The sequence below is a fragment of the Entamoeba dispar genome, genomic scaffold (genome assembly GCF_000209125.1).
Source record: "Entamoeba dispar SAW760 scf_1105229457573 genomic scaffold, whole genome shotgun sequence".
NCBI classification, from domain to species: domain Eukaryota; phylum Evosea; order Mastigamoebida; family Endamoebidae; genus Entamoeba; species Entamoeba dispar.
In genome coordinates, this window is record NW_001852810.1 from 20,334 (window position 1) to 34,902 (window position 14,569).

At 26.5% G+C, this 14,569-nt stretch overlaps 5 protein-coding genes across 5 annotated transcripts, besides 17 other annotated features; all 5 read right to left on the reverse strand.

Moving 5' to 3' along the window:
- Nucleotides 1-2: 2 nt before the first annotated feature.
- Nucleotides 3-43: a microsatellite.
- On the reverse strand, nucleotides 26-2,044 carry EDI_284090 (uncharacterized protein; the record flags this gene model as incomplete). Its single annotated transcript, XM_001733577.1, has 1 exon — nucleotides 26-2,044. One exon carries the CDS (start codon nucleotides 2,042-2,044, stop codon nucleotides 26-28), a length of 2,019 nt encoding a protein of 672 aa, XP_001733629.1.
- Nucleotides 1,358-1,379: a sequence feature (AT_rich).
- Nucleotides 2,045-2,047: 3 nt separating the features above from the next.
- Nucleotides 2,048-2,122: a sequence feature (AT_rich).
- A 14-nt stretch (nucleotides 2,123-2,136) lies between these two features.
- On the reverse strand, nucleotides 2,137-4,488 carry EDI_284100 (uncharacterized protein; the record flags this gene model as incomplete). The annotated part of the gene is made up of 1 exon (XM_001733578.1): nucleotides 2,137-4,488. One exon carries the CDS (start codon nucleotides 4,486-4,488, stop codon nucleotides 2,137-2,139), a length of 2,352 nt encoding a protein of 783 aa, XP_001733630.1.
- Nucleotides 4,258-4,345: a microsatellite.
- Nucleotides 4,489-4,573: 85 nt separating the features above from the next.
- Nucleotides 4,574-4,626: a sequence feature (AT_rich).
- A 29-nt stretch (nucleotides 4,627-4,655) lies between these two features.
- Nucleotides 4,656-4,726: a sequence feature (AT_rich).
- Nucleotides 4,727-4,733: 7 nt separating this feature from the next.
- Nucleotides 4,734-6,209, reverse strand: EDI_284110 (ras GTP exchange factor, son of sevenless, putative; the record flags this gene model as incomplete). The annotated part of the gene is made up of 1 exon (XM_001733579.1): nucleotides 4,734-6,209. The coding sequence occupies one exon, from the start codon at nucleotides 6,207-6,209 to the stop codon at nucleotides 4,734-4,736; it is 1,476 nt and encodes a 491-aa protein (XP_001733631.1).
- Nucleotides 5,546-5,573: a sequence feature (AT_rich).
- Nucleotides 6,210-6,363: 154 nt separating the features above from the next.
- On the reverse strand, nucleotides 6,364-7,416 carry EDI_284120 (nucleosome assembly protein, putative; the record flags this gene model as incomplete). The annotated part of the gene is made up of 1 exon (XM_001733580.1): nucleotides 6,364-7,416. The coding sequence occupies one exon, from the start codon at nucleotides 7,414-7,416 to the stop codon at nucleotides 6,364-6,366; it is 1,053 nt and encodes a 350-aa protein (XP_001733632.1).
- Nucleotides 6,437-6,490: a microsatellite.
- A 229-nt stretch (nucleotides 7,417-7,645) lies between the features above and the next one.
- Nucleotides 7,646-7,673: a sequence feature (AT_rich).
- A 29-nt stretch (nucleotides 7,674-7,702) lies between these two features.
- Nucleotides 7,703-7,737: a sequence feature (AT_rich).
- A 377-nt stretch (nucleotides 7,738-8,114) lies between these two features.
- Nucleotides 8,115-8,175: a sequence feature (AT_rich).
- A 77-nt stretch (nucleotides 8,176-8,252) lies between these two features.
- Nucleotides 8,253-8,275: a sequence feature (AT_rich).
- A 29-nt stretch (nucleotides 8,276-8,304) lies between these two features.
- Nucleotides 8,305-8,365: a sequence feature (AT_rich).
- A 167-nt stretch (nucleotides 8,366-8,532) lies between these two features.
- Nucleotides 8,533-8,596: a sequence feature (AT_rich).
- Nucleotides 8,597-8,674: 78 nt separating this feature from the next.
- Nucleotides 8,675-8,708: a sequence feature (AT_rich).
- EDI_284130 (uncharacterized protein) lies at nucleotides 8,694-11,018 on the reverse strand (the record flags this gene model as incomplete). The annotated part of the gene is made up of 3 exons (XM_001733581.1): nucleotides 8,694-10,519; nucleotides 10,562-10,804; nucleotides 10,868-11,018. 3 exons carry the CDS (start codon nucleotides 11,016-11,018, stop codon nucleotides 8,694-8,696), a joined length of 2,220 nt encoding a protein of 739 aa, XP_001733633.1.
- Nucleotides 11,019-11,206: 188 nt separating this feature from the next.
- Nucleotides 11,207-13,721: a repeat region.
- Nucleotides 12,723-14,567: a repeat region.
- Between the last annotated feature and the right edge of the window lie 2 nt (nucleotides 14,568-14,569).

Here is a 14,569-nt window from a genome sequence, read left to right on the forward strand (position 1 = left end):
CATTTTTATTTTTTCTTTTTTTTTTTTAGAATTTTTCTTTTTTAGTCCATGCTTCTTCAGGAACATATAAAGTATTTACCGCTAACGAACAATTAACAAAACATCCTTTTCCAAATTCTTTTATTGTAGAAGGGATGTTTACACTCTTTAATTTAATACAATTCTCAAAGGCATGTTTTCCAATTGAAATAATACCATCTGGTAAATTAACTTTAGTTAATGAATAACATTCTGCAAAACAATCATTTCCAATTGCAGACACTCCTTTAGGAACATCAAACTCTTTAAATCCACAATTATAGAATAACCCTTTTGGTAATACTTTTAGTGGTGGAAGAACAATTTTTGATAATTGTGAACATTGAGCAAAACACTTATTCTCAATATTTGTAACTGAACTTGGAATAACTAATGACTTTAATGAGACACAATGTTCTAAACACCTTTTTTCCATAGAAACCATTTTAGAATGAAATTCAATTGATGTTAATGAACAACAATCAGAGAAAACTCTTCTTCCTAAAGCATTAATTGAATAAGGTAAAGTTACCTTTTTAAATTCAATATATGTTACATTTAATTCTTTAGTCATATCACAATCAAATGGATGATGTTCTGCATATTCAATAAGGTCATCTTGTTCTAATACAACGTTAGTACATTTAATTCCACCTCGTCTAATCATTTCACCAATTCTATAACATACTTGTTCTTTAAATTCTTTATTTGTTAAAGATGAACTATTTAGATTATTAAACAATATTTTATTTATCTTTTGAGCTCTTAATAACTTTGGAATTAATAACATCACTTGATCTGAACTCATTATAATTTCATCAATACAAGCATTTTCAAATGCACTTAATTCAATACTACATTTTTGATTTAATGAAATACTTTTAATTGAGGCATTTTTAAATGCTATTTTATCAATAAATTCAACGTTTTTAAGACATAAACTCATTTGATTACCTTCAAAACATCCTTCTTCAAAACAATGAATTTCTTTATCAAAATGAATTTCAGTTAATTCTTTATTTCCTTTAAAACAGTCTTTTCCAATAAATGAAATTTGTGAAGGAATAGAAATACATTTATTTCCTTTATTCATTTCTATCCATCTTCTTTTGTCTTCTTTAGTAAAAATTATTTCTTCACACTTTCCATGACACTTGTTTACTTTTTCTGATACCCAAAGTGCAGCCCTTTCTACAACTAAACTTTGACTAAATTCTAATGAAATAAGATTTTCAGGAAGTGCACCTTGTCCAATAAAAACAACACTTTTTGGAAGTTCTATTTCCATTAAATTTGTTTGTAAATGAAATGCATTTTCTTCAATATAATTTACACCATCTTTTATATAAATTTTATTTAATCCAGTCATTCCAACTTCATTAATTGTTTTAGTTTTCCATTCTTCAGCGTCTTTACAATTAAATTTCCATTTCTTAATATTTCCTATAACAATTCCCATAGCTCGTTCATCTAAAATCCCTTTCCATTCTCCTATAATATGAATTTTCTTAACTCCAACATCTACAAGCATCATAATAGATTCTGCCTCCATACTATTTCCTATTATCATCTTTTCTTTTCCAGTAAATAATCTTAAACATCCATCAGATATCGTATTGACTTCAATCGGTATTTTGATCCCTTCCTCATCTTCATTAATCTTCTTAGCATCTTCAGGTGTTAAAACAATTCGGTTGAAACGTACATTTATTTGTTCCTTCTTCTTATTCTCCTCACCCCATTTCTTAATAACCATTGCTTTCACAGATTCCATTGCCCCATAAGACACATCACACAAAACTTCTATCTCTTTAACTCGTGGATCAATAACATCTTCAACACTATACAACCGTTGTACTTGAAGTCCGTTAAATATCTCTGTCTTTCGAATAGGATTAAATCTTAATGTGGCAACAGCCAATGCACATTTCTTACTGACAAAGACCAACTTTTTAATCACCTCTTCTTTATGAATATTTCCACAAATCAATTTCAATTGAAAACATTCTAATGAGTTAAAACCCATTTCTTTTTTATTATACAATAATACTAAAATAATAAAGTTCTTTTTTCTTTTTATTATAATTGTAATTGTTTTTATTATCAAAAAACTATCAATTAAAACAATACTCTTTTTTTCATTGGACTTTCAAAGTTAGGTGATTTAGATGGATTTTTTGACTGAATTGACAACAATAAATTTTTGACCTCCACAACTCCTTCATAATCTTCACACAATTGTTTCTTTTGTTTATTTAATTTATTAATTTCATCCTCAACTTCTTCACTACTTTTTTTGTGTACAGTCAAAATGTTTCCTAATGTAGGAATTTGTCTTGACAATTCTTCTTTTAATTCCCCAATCATGGGTTGAAGGAAATATGCATTTAATTTACTTCGTGCATTTCTCCAAAAACTATCTCGAATAACTCCAAACACCCGTTGACAAATTTTACAAATGGATGAGTGAGAATCTGCTCCATTGATATTTCTTAACTCTTGAAGTAGTTTTACCTCATTTTTATCACGTTCTTCCATCATTTTCTGAACTCGTTCTTTAATTTTTTGGTTATGATCAACTGGTTTTAGCTCTTCTTCGTCTTGTGTTTTTTCTTCATCAATCTCTTCTTCTATGGCTGTTGTTGTGCTTGATAACATACTCCAATCAACAACACTCACAAACGAATTTAAATCATCCTTCAACATTTTTTCACAATACCGTAACTTTTCTTTAGCAAAATTAATATAAACCTCTTTTAGAGCATTACTCAATTCACCATTTTGTAATAAACTCTTTTCTCCAAACACTTTTTCTATTACATCAAGTGCAACATTAAACAATCTCTCAAAAACATGTGTAATTCTTTGTATCAATATTGAGATAATAGGAAGTAATGCACGTGATGCTTTTGTTTTAATAACAACACTAATAACTCTCTCTCCACCATTCAACATTCCTCCAATAGCATGAATACCCATAGCAACACAGACTTCATCAGCAGTTGGTACTGGTAATTCCATTGTTAGTAAAGCTGCTTCTGTTTCTCTTAACAATCTTTCATATTGAGCACCTCCATACAATTTCATTCCACTACCAACAATATTAATCTCGGATCCAACTCCAGGCCATTTTTCACATTTGACTTGAGCTCTTTCTTCTTCCATTGTCTCTCCATACTCTTTTGGGCTTATAGTACATTCTCCAGTGATAAGTTGCACAATTAAATTTCCAAGACTACTAACTGAATTATTTAATCCTCTTTTAAGTTCATCTACATCACTGCTCTCTTTTTCTTCTTCTAAACGATGTATTCCTTGATCGGTTTCTTCAATCTGCTTTTTTAAACAATTGGTCATTTCATTAATCCCTTTCATATATCCATAAATAACTTCCTCCTTAAGAAAAGAATTTAATCTCCAGATTCCAATCTTCTTGAAATATTGTTCATTAATCCCCATAGTTACTAGTCTTCTTAAGTCATCTATTTGTTTTTCTTGAAGAGATTCCTGAAATCCTTTGATAGTTAGTCCTCTTTTATTTAAGAAAGAGACATAGAAATATTTACAGTTTTCTGTTTCACCATCAAGATATGTTTTCATCTCTTCTTTGTCTTTAACCTGAGTAATTCTATTATCAAATTTACTTTGTACTATTACAACATTTTTGTGGACTTTCTTTTTATCTATGACCCAACTTTCGCAAGCGTTTTCTCCACGTTCTTCTGTTGATTTTTCAACACAAAGAATAAACTTTCCTTCTTCTTCTGTTACATACTTCTCCCATACTTTCTCTACTTTTGTTTGAGTTTCATTTTGTTCTTCAACAAAACCTGGAAGATCAACTATTTTTAAAGGAATAACATTTTGAGATTCTATTTTTATAAGTACTTCTTCAAATCCAATTGATCTATTTTCATAGCATCTTTTTTCTATTAATTTAGGAACCTCATCAATTATGACTTCTTTCCATTCATTATCCATAAAGAAAAAGCATTTATCTTCTACCCCACGTTTGTAAACAGTTTCTATAACTATAGGAACAGTTGTTGCAATAGAAGTATTAATATATTCAATAGGCATTCCAACAATACCTTCAACTAATTCTGATTTACCAGACCCTTGAGTTCCAACAATAACAATTTCTGGTTTCTTATTAGATTTAGTAGTACGAACACAATCTTCATATTTTTCAAAGAAAGTACTTCTTTGATTTGAAATTTCAGTTGCTTTAAGCATCATTTCTTTTTCTTGTCTTAATACTTCTTCTACATGCTTTTTAAATTGTTCAGCCTCTCTTTCTTTTTCTTTTTCTTCTTCTGTCTTTTCTCTTGGAATATTATGAGTTTTTTGAGCAACAAGACTACGTGCCATTTCCTCTATACTTCTTATATTTTGTGTAGATTGTTGACTTGGAGGTAACATTCCTTTAGCTACTTGTAAAATATCTCTGACAACTTGTGTTGAACTCATTTATTTGATTAATTTGTGATTATTTTATGCGTTTATATATCCCTGTCTTTTTCATTTCTATTTTCATCCTCTTTCCTCAATTTCCTTATATAGTTTAATTTACTATTTTATTAAATTAAAATCTCAATTTTATTATTAGTTCTCTTTAAAATTCCTCAAATTGTTTCATATTTTTTAATATACTAAATTTGAATAACACATTTTAATCATTTTAAATTACTTTAAAAAATATTTTTTTCTCTTTTTTATTTTGAGAGATATTTTATATATTTCTTGATTTTAGTATTTCCCTCTTTTTTCAATTTTGCAATCTTCTTTTCAAGTTCATTATTTATTTCTCCTCTTTTTGTTTCAAGTGAAATAGAAATATCATATAACTTATCTTGGTCTTCTTCTATTTTGTAGTTATTATAAAACTGCATTATTTCATTATCTTTTTTAATTGGATATCCTACTGCTTGTTTTACCATTATTTCCTTAACTAAATTACCGATGCTTCGTATTTTGAACCAGTTAATCATTAACTTATCTCCTTGTTTATTTCCATCACTTGTAAATACTAAATCACTCATTGTTGAACCTAAAAATGGTAAACAAGGTGGAACTGCAATTTTCATCATTTCTCTTAATTTACTAAAATTTTTTTCTTGGTCACATAATTTATTTAAATTAGACTCAGTTTCTTTATCTTCTGGTAATATTCCATCCCATGTATCTTTTAATCGATAAATTGGGGATGATTCTAATGCACTTAGTACTGCTTTCATTCCTTCAAAATTATTTAATTTTTTCATTTCTTCTGATACTTGAATAAAATAATGTAATAAAACTGCTCTAATTTTTACATTTTCTTCAGTAAGAATAACATTTTGAACAAAGCCAAATAATTTTTGAGATGAACGTACTAAAGCCATAATATTTGGTGCCAACACTTCTTTATCTTTTTTCATCCAACCATTTCCAAGAAACTCATTGTAAGGAATCTTTCTGAATAATTCGTTTTGTTGAAAACTAATTTGTCTTGAGAATTCTTTATAATGAAATTGTAAAACACCAGAAAATTTAATATTTTTTTCTAAAATAATCGGTTTAAGTAAAGGTAAATCTACCTCTTCATTTAATTGTTTGTCAAGATGGTTTCTTTTCATTTCAATTTGTTTTTGGATGATTTTACTCATTTTAGGATTAAATTCTTCAAAATGATCTAATAATTGTTGTAATTTTTCCATCAACTCTGTTTGTCCTTCAAAATCTCTCCAAGCGTTCTTTATCCAAATCCTTACAAAGTTCATAACTTTTAATCTTAATGGTGATATAACATCTTTCACAAAATTTTCCCATGTCATTCCTTCTGGAATTGTTGGATCAAATAATATTCCAAGTAATTCTAATAACTTCCCTGGTGTAGTGACTAATCTATAAGCCAATACAAAGCACTCTTGAAAATATCCATCATTAAATTCTGTTGTCATCATTGTTTGTACACACTTTTCTAAGGTTGCTTTTTGGATAATCTTAAAATCACATCCTGCCTCAGTTGTCCAAGTAATGCAATCATTACTATCAGGCAAATCAAATAATTCAGAATATCTTGGATCAGGATTATATTTTTGTTCATCTATTTTTCCTTCATTACCTGATAGATATGAAAAGTCTGTTGATGCACTTCTTGATGAACGAGTGTCTTTTGTCTTCGTAACTTCAACTGGTTTTGTGGACATCATACTACCCTTTAAAGTTTCTTTTCCTTTTTCGTGTTATATTGTATTTTTAGAATTACTCTATTTTTAAGTATTTTTTATTTCCATTAAAATAAATGTTATCCACAACCAAAAAATATCCCAATCAATCAATTCTAATCTTAAAGCAAATTTTTTATTGTTGTGGGCACTCTTGTGGCACAGGTGGAGCAGTTGTATTTGATGTATTACCATGTTGTTTATCCTCTTCATCGTCGTCATCATCCTCATCATCATGATCTTCACAGTCACAATCATCACCACAACCATCTTCCATATCTTCGTCATCCATATCTTCATCATCTGGTTCAGCCATACTTTCATCGAAGAAACTCAAAGCCATTGGATAAACTTCATTAATAAGTTCCATAAAGATCTTGAAATTAGTATGACAAATAATTACATCTTCATCAACTTCTTCCATCTCTTCTAAATTAAGATTTTCTGGTAATGCTGGAGTATAAAACAAATCAAAGAATGACTCAACTTTTTGTCTAACAGCAGCTGCTGGTCTTCCTCTTCCCCCACGTTTACCACCTCTTCTTTTAACCAATTTATATCTGACATCTTTATCTTTATGCCATTCAATTGGTGTTTCAGTAATAACAGCAGGTTCATCAAATTCACCTTCAGCTTCACACAATTTGCATTGAACACTAACAGTAATTGTTTCATTAGTGAAATATTCATTTGGTTCAAAATCAAAGTGAACCTTATAATGATATTTTAATGTATCTTCTCCATCTTTATTTTTAACATCTTCTAATGGCATGTATTCAATTCTAATATTTTTTAAATGAATTAATACTGAAATATCAGCTTCTGACCCATTAGCTGAATCAAATAACATTGAATTTTTAAGTACTTGGAACCAAAATACTGGAATTCCTTTATTAAATTGTGATCCTTCTTGTGCAACAAGTTCATCTGACTTAATATATCCTTCCAATTCGTCTTCTGTTGGTTGAGCATTTCCTGTAATAATTTCATTCATTCTTCCGTAAATTTTGCTAGCTTCTTCATTAAATTTACTCATAGCTTCATATCTAGCTCTTTCACAGATAAGTCTTAATTTTTGTATTTCTTTCATTTTTTTAGTACAGGCATGATAATTTTTATGAACCTGTTCGTCAACTAATGTCATATATTCTTCATAACTTTTAGTAGCAAGATCGATAAGATCACTCATTCCTCTTTATTTTATTCCTTTTTAGACCTTTTTATATTTTTAGGTTTCTTTCTAGGGTTTCATTAGGTTTTTTTGATTTTTTTCTTTTCATCATCCTTTAAATCTCTCTATCAGTAAAACTCTTTTTCTGTGATATATAACAATTACAATGATACTCAAAGTAAGTCAATGAATCTGACAAAAGATAGTTATTGTTCATAAAAATAAAAAAAAGAAGAACAACTTTTTGATTTTTTAAAATTTTTATTAAAAAAAATCTTCGTTATTTGTATTTCATTTGTGTTTGATTTTTTCTTATTAATTTTCTTTAAATTTTAATAAGGGACAATTGTGAAAAAAAGTTACTTTAATACTTGACACTCAATACACTCTATATAATACTTTGATAGATTGGTTATTGATGGTCATTGATAAACTCTAATGAATTCATTATTATTAGAAAAAGAAGAAGTTATAATAAAAAGTGTAATTAAGATTGTTATATAAAAACTAGTAAATCTATTGTTTTTTTTAAGACAGTACTTGGTTCTAGTTGTCAACTTGATACTTTTTATTTAAATAACATTATTCTCAAGATATTTGGATATATGTTTAATAAAAATCAATGTTTAAAGATTGAGAAAGTCTAATTATAAAAATAAAACATCAAAATTTAGATTTTTCTGAGAGAGTATTAAAATAGGAATATATAAAACGTCATAATAAAATTAGATAAATTAAAGTTAATTTTTATAATAATATATTGTATATAATAATTTAGTGATTTATTCAAATACTACCAGTATAAATAATTAACATTAAAGTTTTCTGGATTAACACTATATTATCAGTGAATGATATTAAATTATTATTTAAATAACTAGTTGTTGGAATAAAAGTTTGTTATTCATTTTATTATAGTTAATTCAATTTATTTATAGAAAAAATAAAAATAGAAAAAGTTAATATTGGTTTTATTTTCTTCAAACTCATATCAAATTCTAAGTTATATGAAATGTAACACAAAAATATCATTGTCTATGATAAGTTCAATGATTTATTTCTTATACCCTTTTGAAATAAATATCTTCACTAAATTGTAAAATTTTTGTTATTAATATTTACCTTTTGGCAATGTTAATATAATTAAGTTATGATATGTATTTTATTGTTATTAACATATAGTTATTTAAAAAATTATGTGTACAGTTATACATAACCATTTTCTCATTATTGTTTATCATCTTGTTCTACTTTTTTTTAAATCAAAATCATTCTCAAATAAATTTTATTAAAATTTATGAATAAATTATGTTTTGATTTGTTCTTGTTTGTTGGACTTGATTCAAATACAAAACTAATTTGTCTTTTATATTTTCTAATTTGATTGTATCAGTGCATTCAATACACTCTTCACAAATCTTATGAATTCTCTCATTTGATTTATCCAATAATTGACTCAAAACATTCCCAAATGCTTTTATATCTTCATTTCCTTCATCTTTACATTCTTTCGAATAACTTTGATAACAAGGGTGAAGTGATGGTGGAAATAGATGATATGGTAATTCCCATCCAATTAGTTTCCCACACACTTGTTTTAAATCAGTTGATACTACAATAATATTGTGCTGACATAGTTGTTTGAATACAATCCCTTTTTTCTTCAATTCAACCAATCCTTCAATAACATCACAACACACTTTGATAATAAGAAGTTCGTTATTTTGGTCTAACTCGTTTATTGTTGAATAAAATGTGTTGTAAACAAGAATTAATGCATTTGGGGAAAGTGCAATTTTGTGAGGAGAACACAAGTATTGTGATTCAACTATTAGAGATTTAATATGATTTATACTGCTCTCATGTAATGCTGGTTCTAACGGTAACGCCAACACAACTCCACTTTCTTTATTTTGTGATTTAAAAATACAATCTCTAAAAACACCAATACAACTTTGGCATCTAATTCTTTGCTCTGTGAGTATTTCTGAATCAATCACATAGTCATCTACTGTTTTGATAACCAATGGAATCCTCACTGCGGATTCTCCTGTACTGATGACAATTCCTTCATTTGGTTGACAACTACATTCTATTGTAATGCATATTCTCACCTTTTGACTTGCATGTGGTTTAATTTCAATGTATTGTGGTTTAGCACAATAACTAATTCGATAACTGATTGGTAATTCAACTTTACATTCCATTAATGTATCAGATGCATTTGTTATAGTTAGTGTTTCTTCTATTTGTGTGTGAACTGGTGCTTCTTCATTAAACCCAAATGTGAGCCATGATGGTGTAATGAGTGGAGGAATGGCTGGTGATGCTAATGCCCAACCTCGATATATGATTACAAGAAGAATCATAGATGTAATGAAGATTAATACAGAGATAAGTTGAATAATGATAATACTCCCAATGTCAATCACAATATAGCATTTCCATGTATCTTCATTAAGATAATACCCATTTGGGCATGTGCAATCATTCTGATTACAATACTTTTTTAATGAGCCTCTTACATCAATTCCATATGGGTGATTAATTATATTTGAATACATTCCCCCAACAAGAACTTCTTCTCCATCTAATGTGTTTGTGTACCCTTTAAAGTCATAATGTTCCCCATTAGCTATTCTTCCAATCTTTGTAAACCTGATATGGTGCTTGTGAAGAACTGCATAATTGTCATAGTACATTTCAACTGCTCCACTTCCATTGTCATGTCCAAATAATCCAATCACAATTATACTTCCATATGTTTGAAGGATGTTTGTTTGACTAGAGTTAAACAATACATCATTTGGATGATAGAAAGGAATGTTAAGATATTCTACACTTTTGTAGTCATTTGGTGATCGTACTTCAATGACATTGTTTGATGTAATTGCTGTATATGCAACATCAAATATGTTGAGTACCATAGGATCATGATATGCTGTAGGACTTTTATTGTTAATTGAATATGAATAAATTATGTTAAGTTGTGGTATTTTATACAGTCTTGTTTTAATCCCTTTTTTGATTGCAAATATGTCATGTCCATGAGAAAGATATTCTCCACACTCTATATCTGTTTTATTTTCAAGCTGTCCATTTGATTGGAAGATTGAAATAGCTATGTTGTTATTGTGTTTATTTCTTATTAACTTTTACAAACCTCCTCCTACACACACAACAAATTGTTCACCAATTACTTCTATTGGACTTGCCAAATCAATCCTTGTTGTCATAATTGTTATATTTGATGGTGATGAGTATTTATAGTGATAGATTTTACCCTGGTTGATCACAATGACATTCTCATTGATATTGACTGATTTTGGGTGTTGTGGTGAATCAAAAAATGAAGCGGTAAGAATAGTTGAATTGGACACTTTTGCATCAACAAAGAATTGGTTTGCTTTGGAGTTAGTTAATTTAGTCAATTTTCAAATATGAACGGGATGAATAAATGAAAACAAACGCCGTGCCTTTTCATAACGGGTGATGAGTGAATAACGATAATCAGAGAGTTCGTTGAAGTAGGTGTCTAGTATTACATGTGATTTGTTGCTCTTAGAAAAATTAACAGGGTTAAGTGCAAATAGTGGCGTAAATAAGATGAATATTAACATTGATATTTTCAGATTTTTAAGATAATCAAAATTGATATTTACTTATAAACACAATGTTAGATGAATTGAAATTAGCAGTCCAAAAACGTACAAATGAACATATTATTCATAGTTAAATAATTAATAATAAATGATAAATGCAAAGGTTAGTATGAAATTCTTATTATGTTTTTTTTTATATTCAACAAAAAAATAAGAAATAATAGATATATCCACAATTTGATTTTATGATTATTGAGAAGTGATTATTTCAATGATTTCAATATGCTCTATTTCTACAATAGAGTTCACTTCTAACATATGAGAATTAGAAGGTTCCTCTTCTAATGTGTTGCTAGTGTTGAATATGTAGAACATTAAGTATTTCATGTTTTTAATAATGATTATTCGTAGTATTTTGTTAAAGTCAATTTGTAATTTTAGTGTTTTTAATCTTCTTACTGATTCTTTATGTATCAACCCATTGATTGTTAATATTACAGGTATTATTTCTATATAAATTATTTCTCTACTTTGTCTTAGCTTCTCTTATAATTCTTTGTATTTATTTATTTTGTAAATATAATTTAATTCTATATTTCTATCTTAACATATATCAACATCATTAATATATCATTTTTTTTCTTTGATGATTTGATAATATATATCTGATATTCTACCATTAAACGAATGGTCACTAATCAATAAATCTTTATTGTAAGTTATAACCATTTCATTATTATTAATACAATTAGGAGGTGTATTAAAATCTATTTCATTAGAATCATTAAAATGGGTAATTAATATATGTTTATATATTTGTTTACATACATAATCGTGTTTTGATATTTGATTCTTCTTCATTACATCCTAACAAAATGTGGCTAATAGATGCAATTGTGTTAGGACAATGTTTACAATATTTTAATATATCAATATGAAGTATTTTAGATTTAATACTTCCTGTCATAATTACTCCTTCTTGTATCTTTACTAATTTGATGAATACATTTCTTTTATATTTAATGACCTCCATGTAGCTACTGATAATTTCTTATTATTAAATATACAATTTACATTTCTTATATATTCACTACATTTCTTTTCTTTCCAATCATTTAAATATCTTTCATTTATTTTATTTGTTACAAATTCAAATACTTTGCTTACATCATGTTTTCTTTCATTTAACTGTATTATGTTAATTCATTGAAATTAATATTCTTACCAAATGCATTCTTTATTCTTTTAATTATTTCATTTGGATTCTCTTTTACTATTTCTATCATTTCTCATATTTCTGTATTTGATATTTATATTTTAAATATATTTTATTAATTCTTTAGCACATTCATCTCGTACTGACATTAATTCCATTCCTAATTCATTTATTATAACATATAATCTACTTTTATTGATGTTTCTATTGTATAGTTGGAGTTGTATCAATGCCTTTCTTATTTGTTTATCTATATTCTCAAACTCACCAAGTTTCCAATTGACAATACAGAATCCATATCTTAATTTGGAGATTATATCATTATTAATATTTCTTATTGTATTGATGCTATTATATTTCATAATATTTAATAATGATAGAATAGAAAATACATCATTTAATAATCTTGTATAATATTTATTAATATTTATTTTATCTCTTATTTCAATACTAAGATATTTATAAGGGTTATCATTAGTTACTCTTGGTAATTCTGCTCATTCACTATTTATCTGATCATTGATATTATTCATTATCCTACTCTTTTCTACTTTTATTTTTAGTCCTATTCTATTAAATATTTCATTTGTTAATTTGTGGGCTTTTTCCATTTCTTCGAGGCTGTTAGTTATTATATTTAAATCGTCCATATATAATATGTGGTTTAACTGGACTTGTTTTTCTTCTCCATTCATTTTAATAGATAAAATATTAATTTGTTTATCTAATTGTTTAGATACTATATCAATAGATAATACAAACAATAATGGAGATAAACTATCACCTTGTATTATTCCTCTTTCTACATTAATTATACATTCATTTTGTTGATTATAATACAATTGTAGTTGTGTAATATTTAATATATGTAATATACTTTTAATTACAACTAATGGGATGTTAAAATAAATTAAACATTGTTTAACAAATTGATGATTAATACTATCATATGTTTTAGAGACATCATAATATGTTTCTACCCACTTCCATTTAGCCTTAATTAATAACTGTTGGATTATAGTATTGTATAATAATCCTTCTTTTGATAATATGTATATTTTTTACATCCAATTTGATTTTGTGATAATTGTTTTTCAATTTGATTTAGCATCAGTTGGCTTTCTATCTTCATCTTTAATAAAGATGTATATACTTTTAACATATAATTCAAACAATTTATTTGTCTGTAATTTTTGTGTGTCTAATTTATCTCCTTTCTTGTATATTAATATTGTCATTCCTTGATAAATTGAAGAGGGATGTTAGTAGGATTATACAACATTTTATTAAATAATTTTAATAAGAAATTGTTTGGTTGTTCTAAATATTTAATAAATATTGTATTTTATCAATTCCAGGTGCTTTTCAATTAGCAATGAATTTTATTGCATGATTTAATTCATCTAGAGTGATTACGCACCTTCTATTATTAATTCTATTTTCAATTAATATGTCATATAAATTAATATTTAGGAAATCTATATTGGTGTTATTTTCATAGATTCCTTTCCAGAAATTAATTGTATTAATATTATCTGGATATTCATCTTCTTTATGTTTATTTAGAAGTTGTCTCTTTCAATATTTTATCATTTTATAATTCCATCTAATTCTTTTCCAATTATTCTTACTTCTATTTCTATTCTTTTCATTCTTTTTATGTATTTGTAATAGTTTATTTGCTCCTTTGTTTTTATTTTAATATGATATATATCATATTTTTTAATATGTAATATTCTTTTTAATTTCATACATTGATTATTGTGGAGCAAGTCTCTTAATCTATATATTTTTGAATATAATATTCTTTCTATACTTCTCCTTCCACTTCTTTCTTGATTGTTATTAATAATGATGTTAATAGTGGATGTTATATAATATAATGGTAGTAATCATCTAATGTGTTGATTAATATTTCATTTGTATTGATGATATTAACTATTTGATGTACTTTGTTTTTATTGTAATAATAATTAATAAATTATACATCTTCTTGTTATTTCATTTATTCTTTCTTATTTTTCAGGCTATTTATTCTTTCAATTCAATATCTTTCAATTTGTGTGTTATTATTTCTTCTTCATTTCTTTTATTGACTTCAATTTTAATTTCATTCTTTATTTTATATGTTTTCTTTATTATTTCTTTATATTCATTAATATCTTCTATTTTAATATCAATTTCATGTATTAATCTTTTTATTTCTTCTTCTTTAATTTAACATCTTAATTTTCTTTCTAATAACTTCAGTGCAAAACATTTATAGAATGTTAGAATTTCTTCTTCTCTAATTGTTTGCTTCAATTATTTTTTGATTGTCATGATCAGATGTGGTGATCTTCTTATGCTGAAT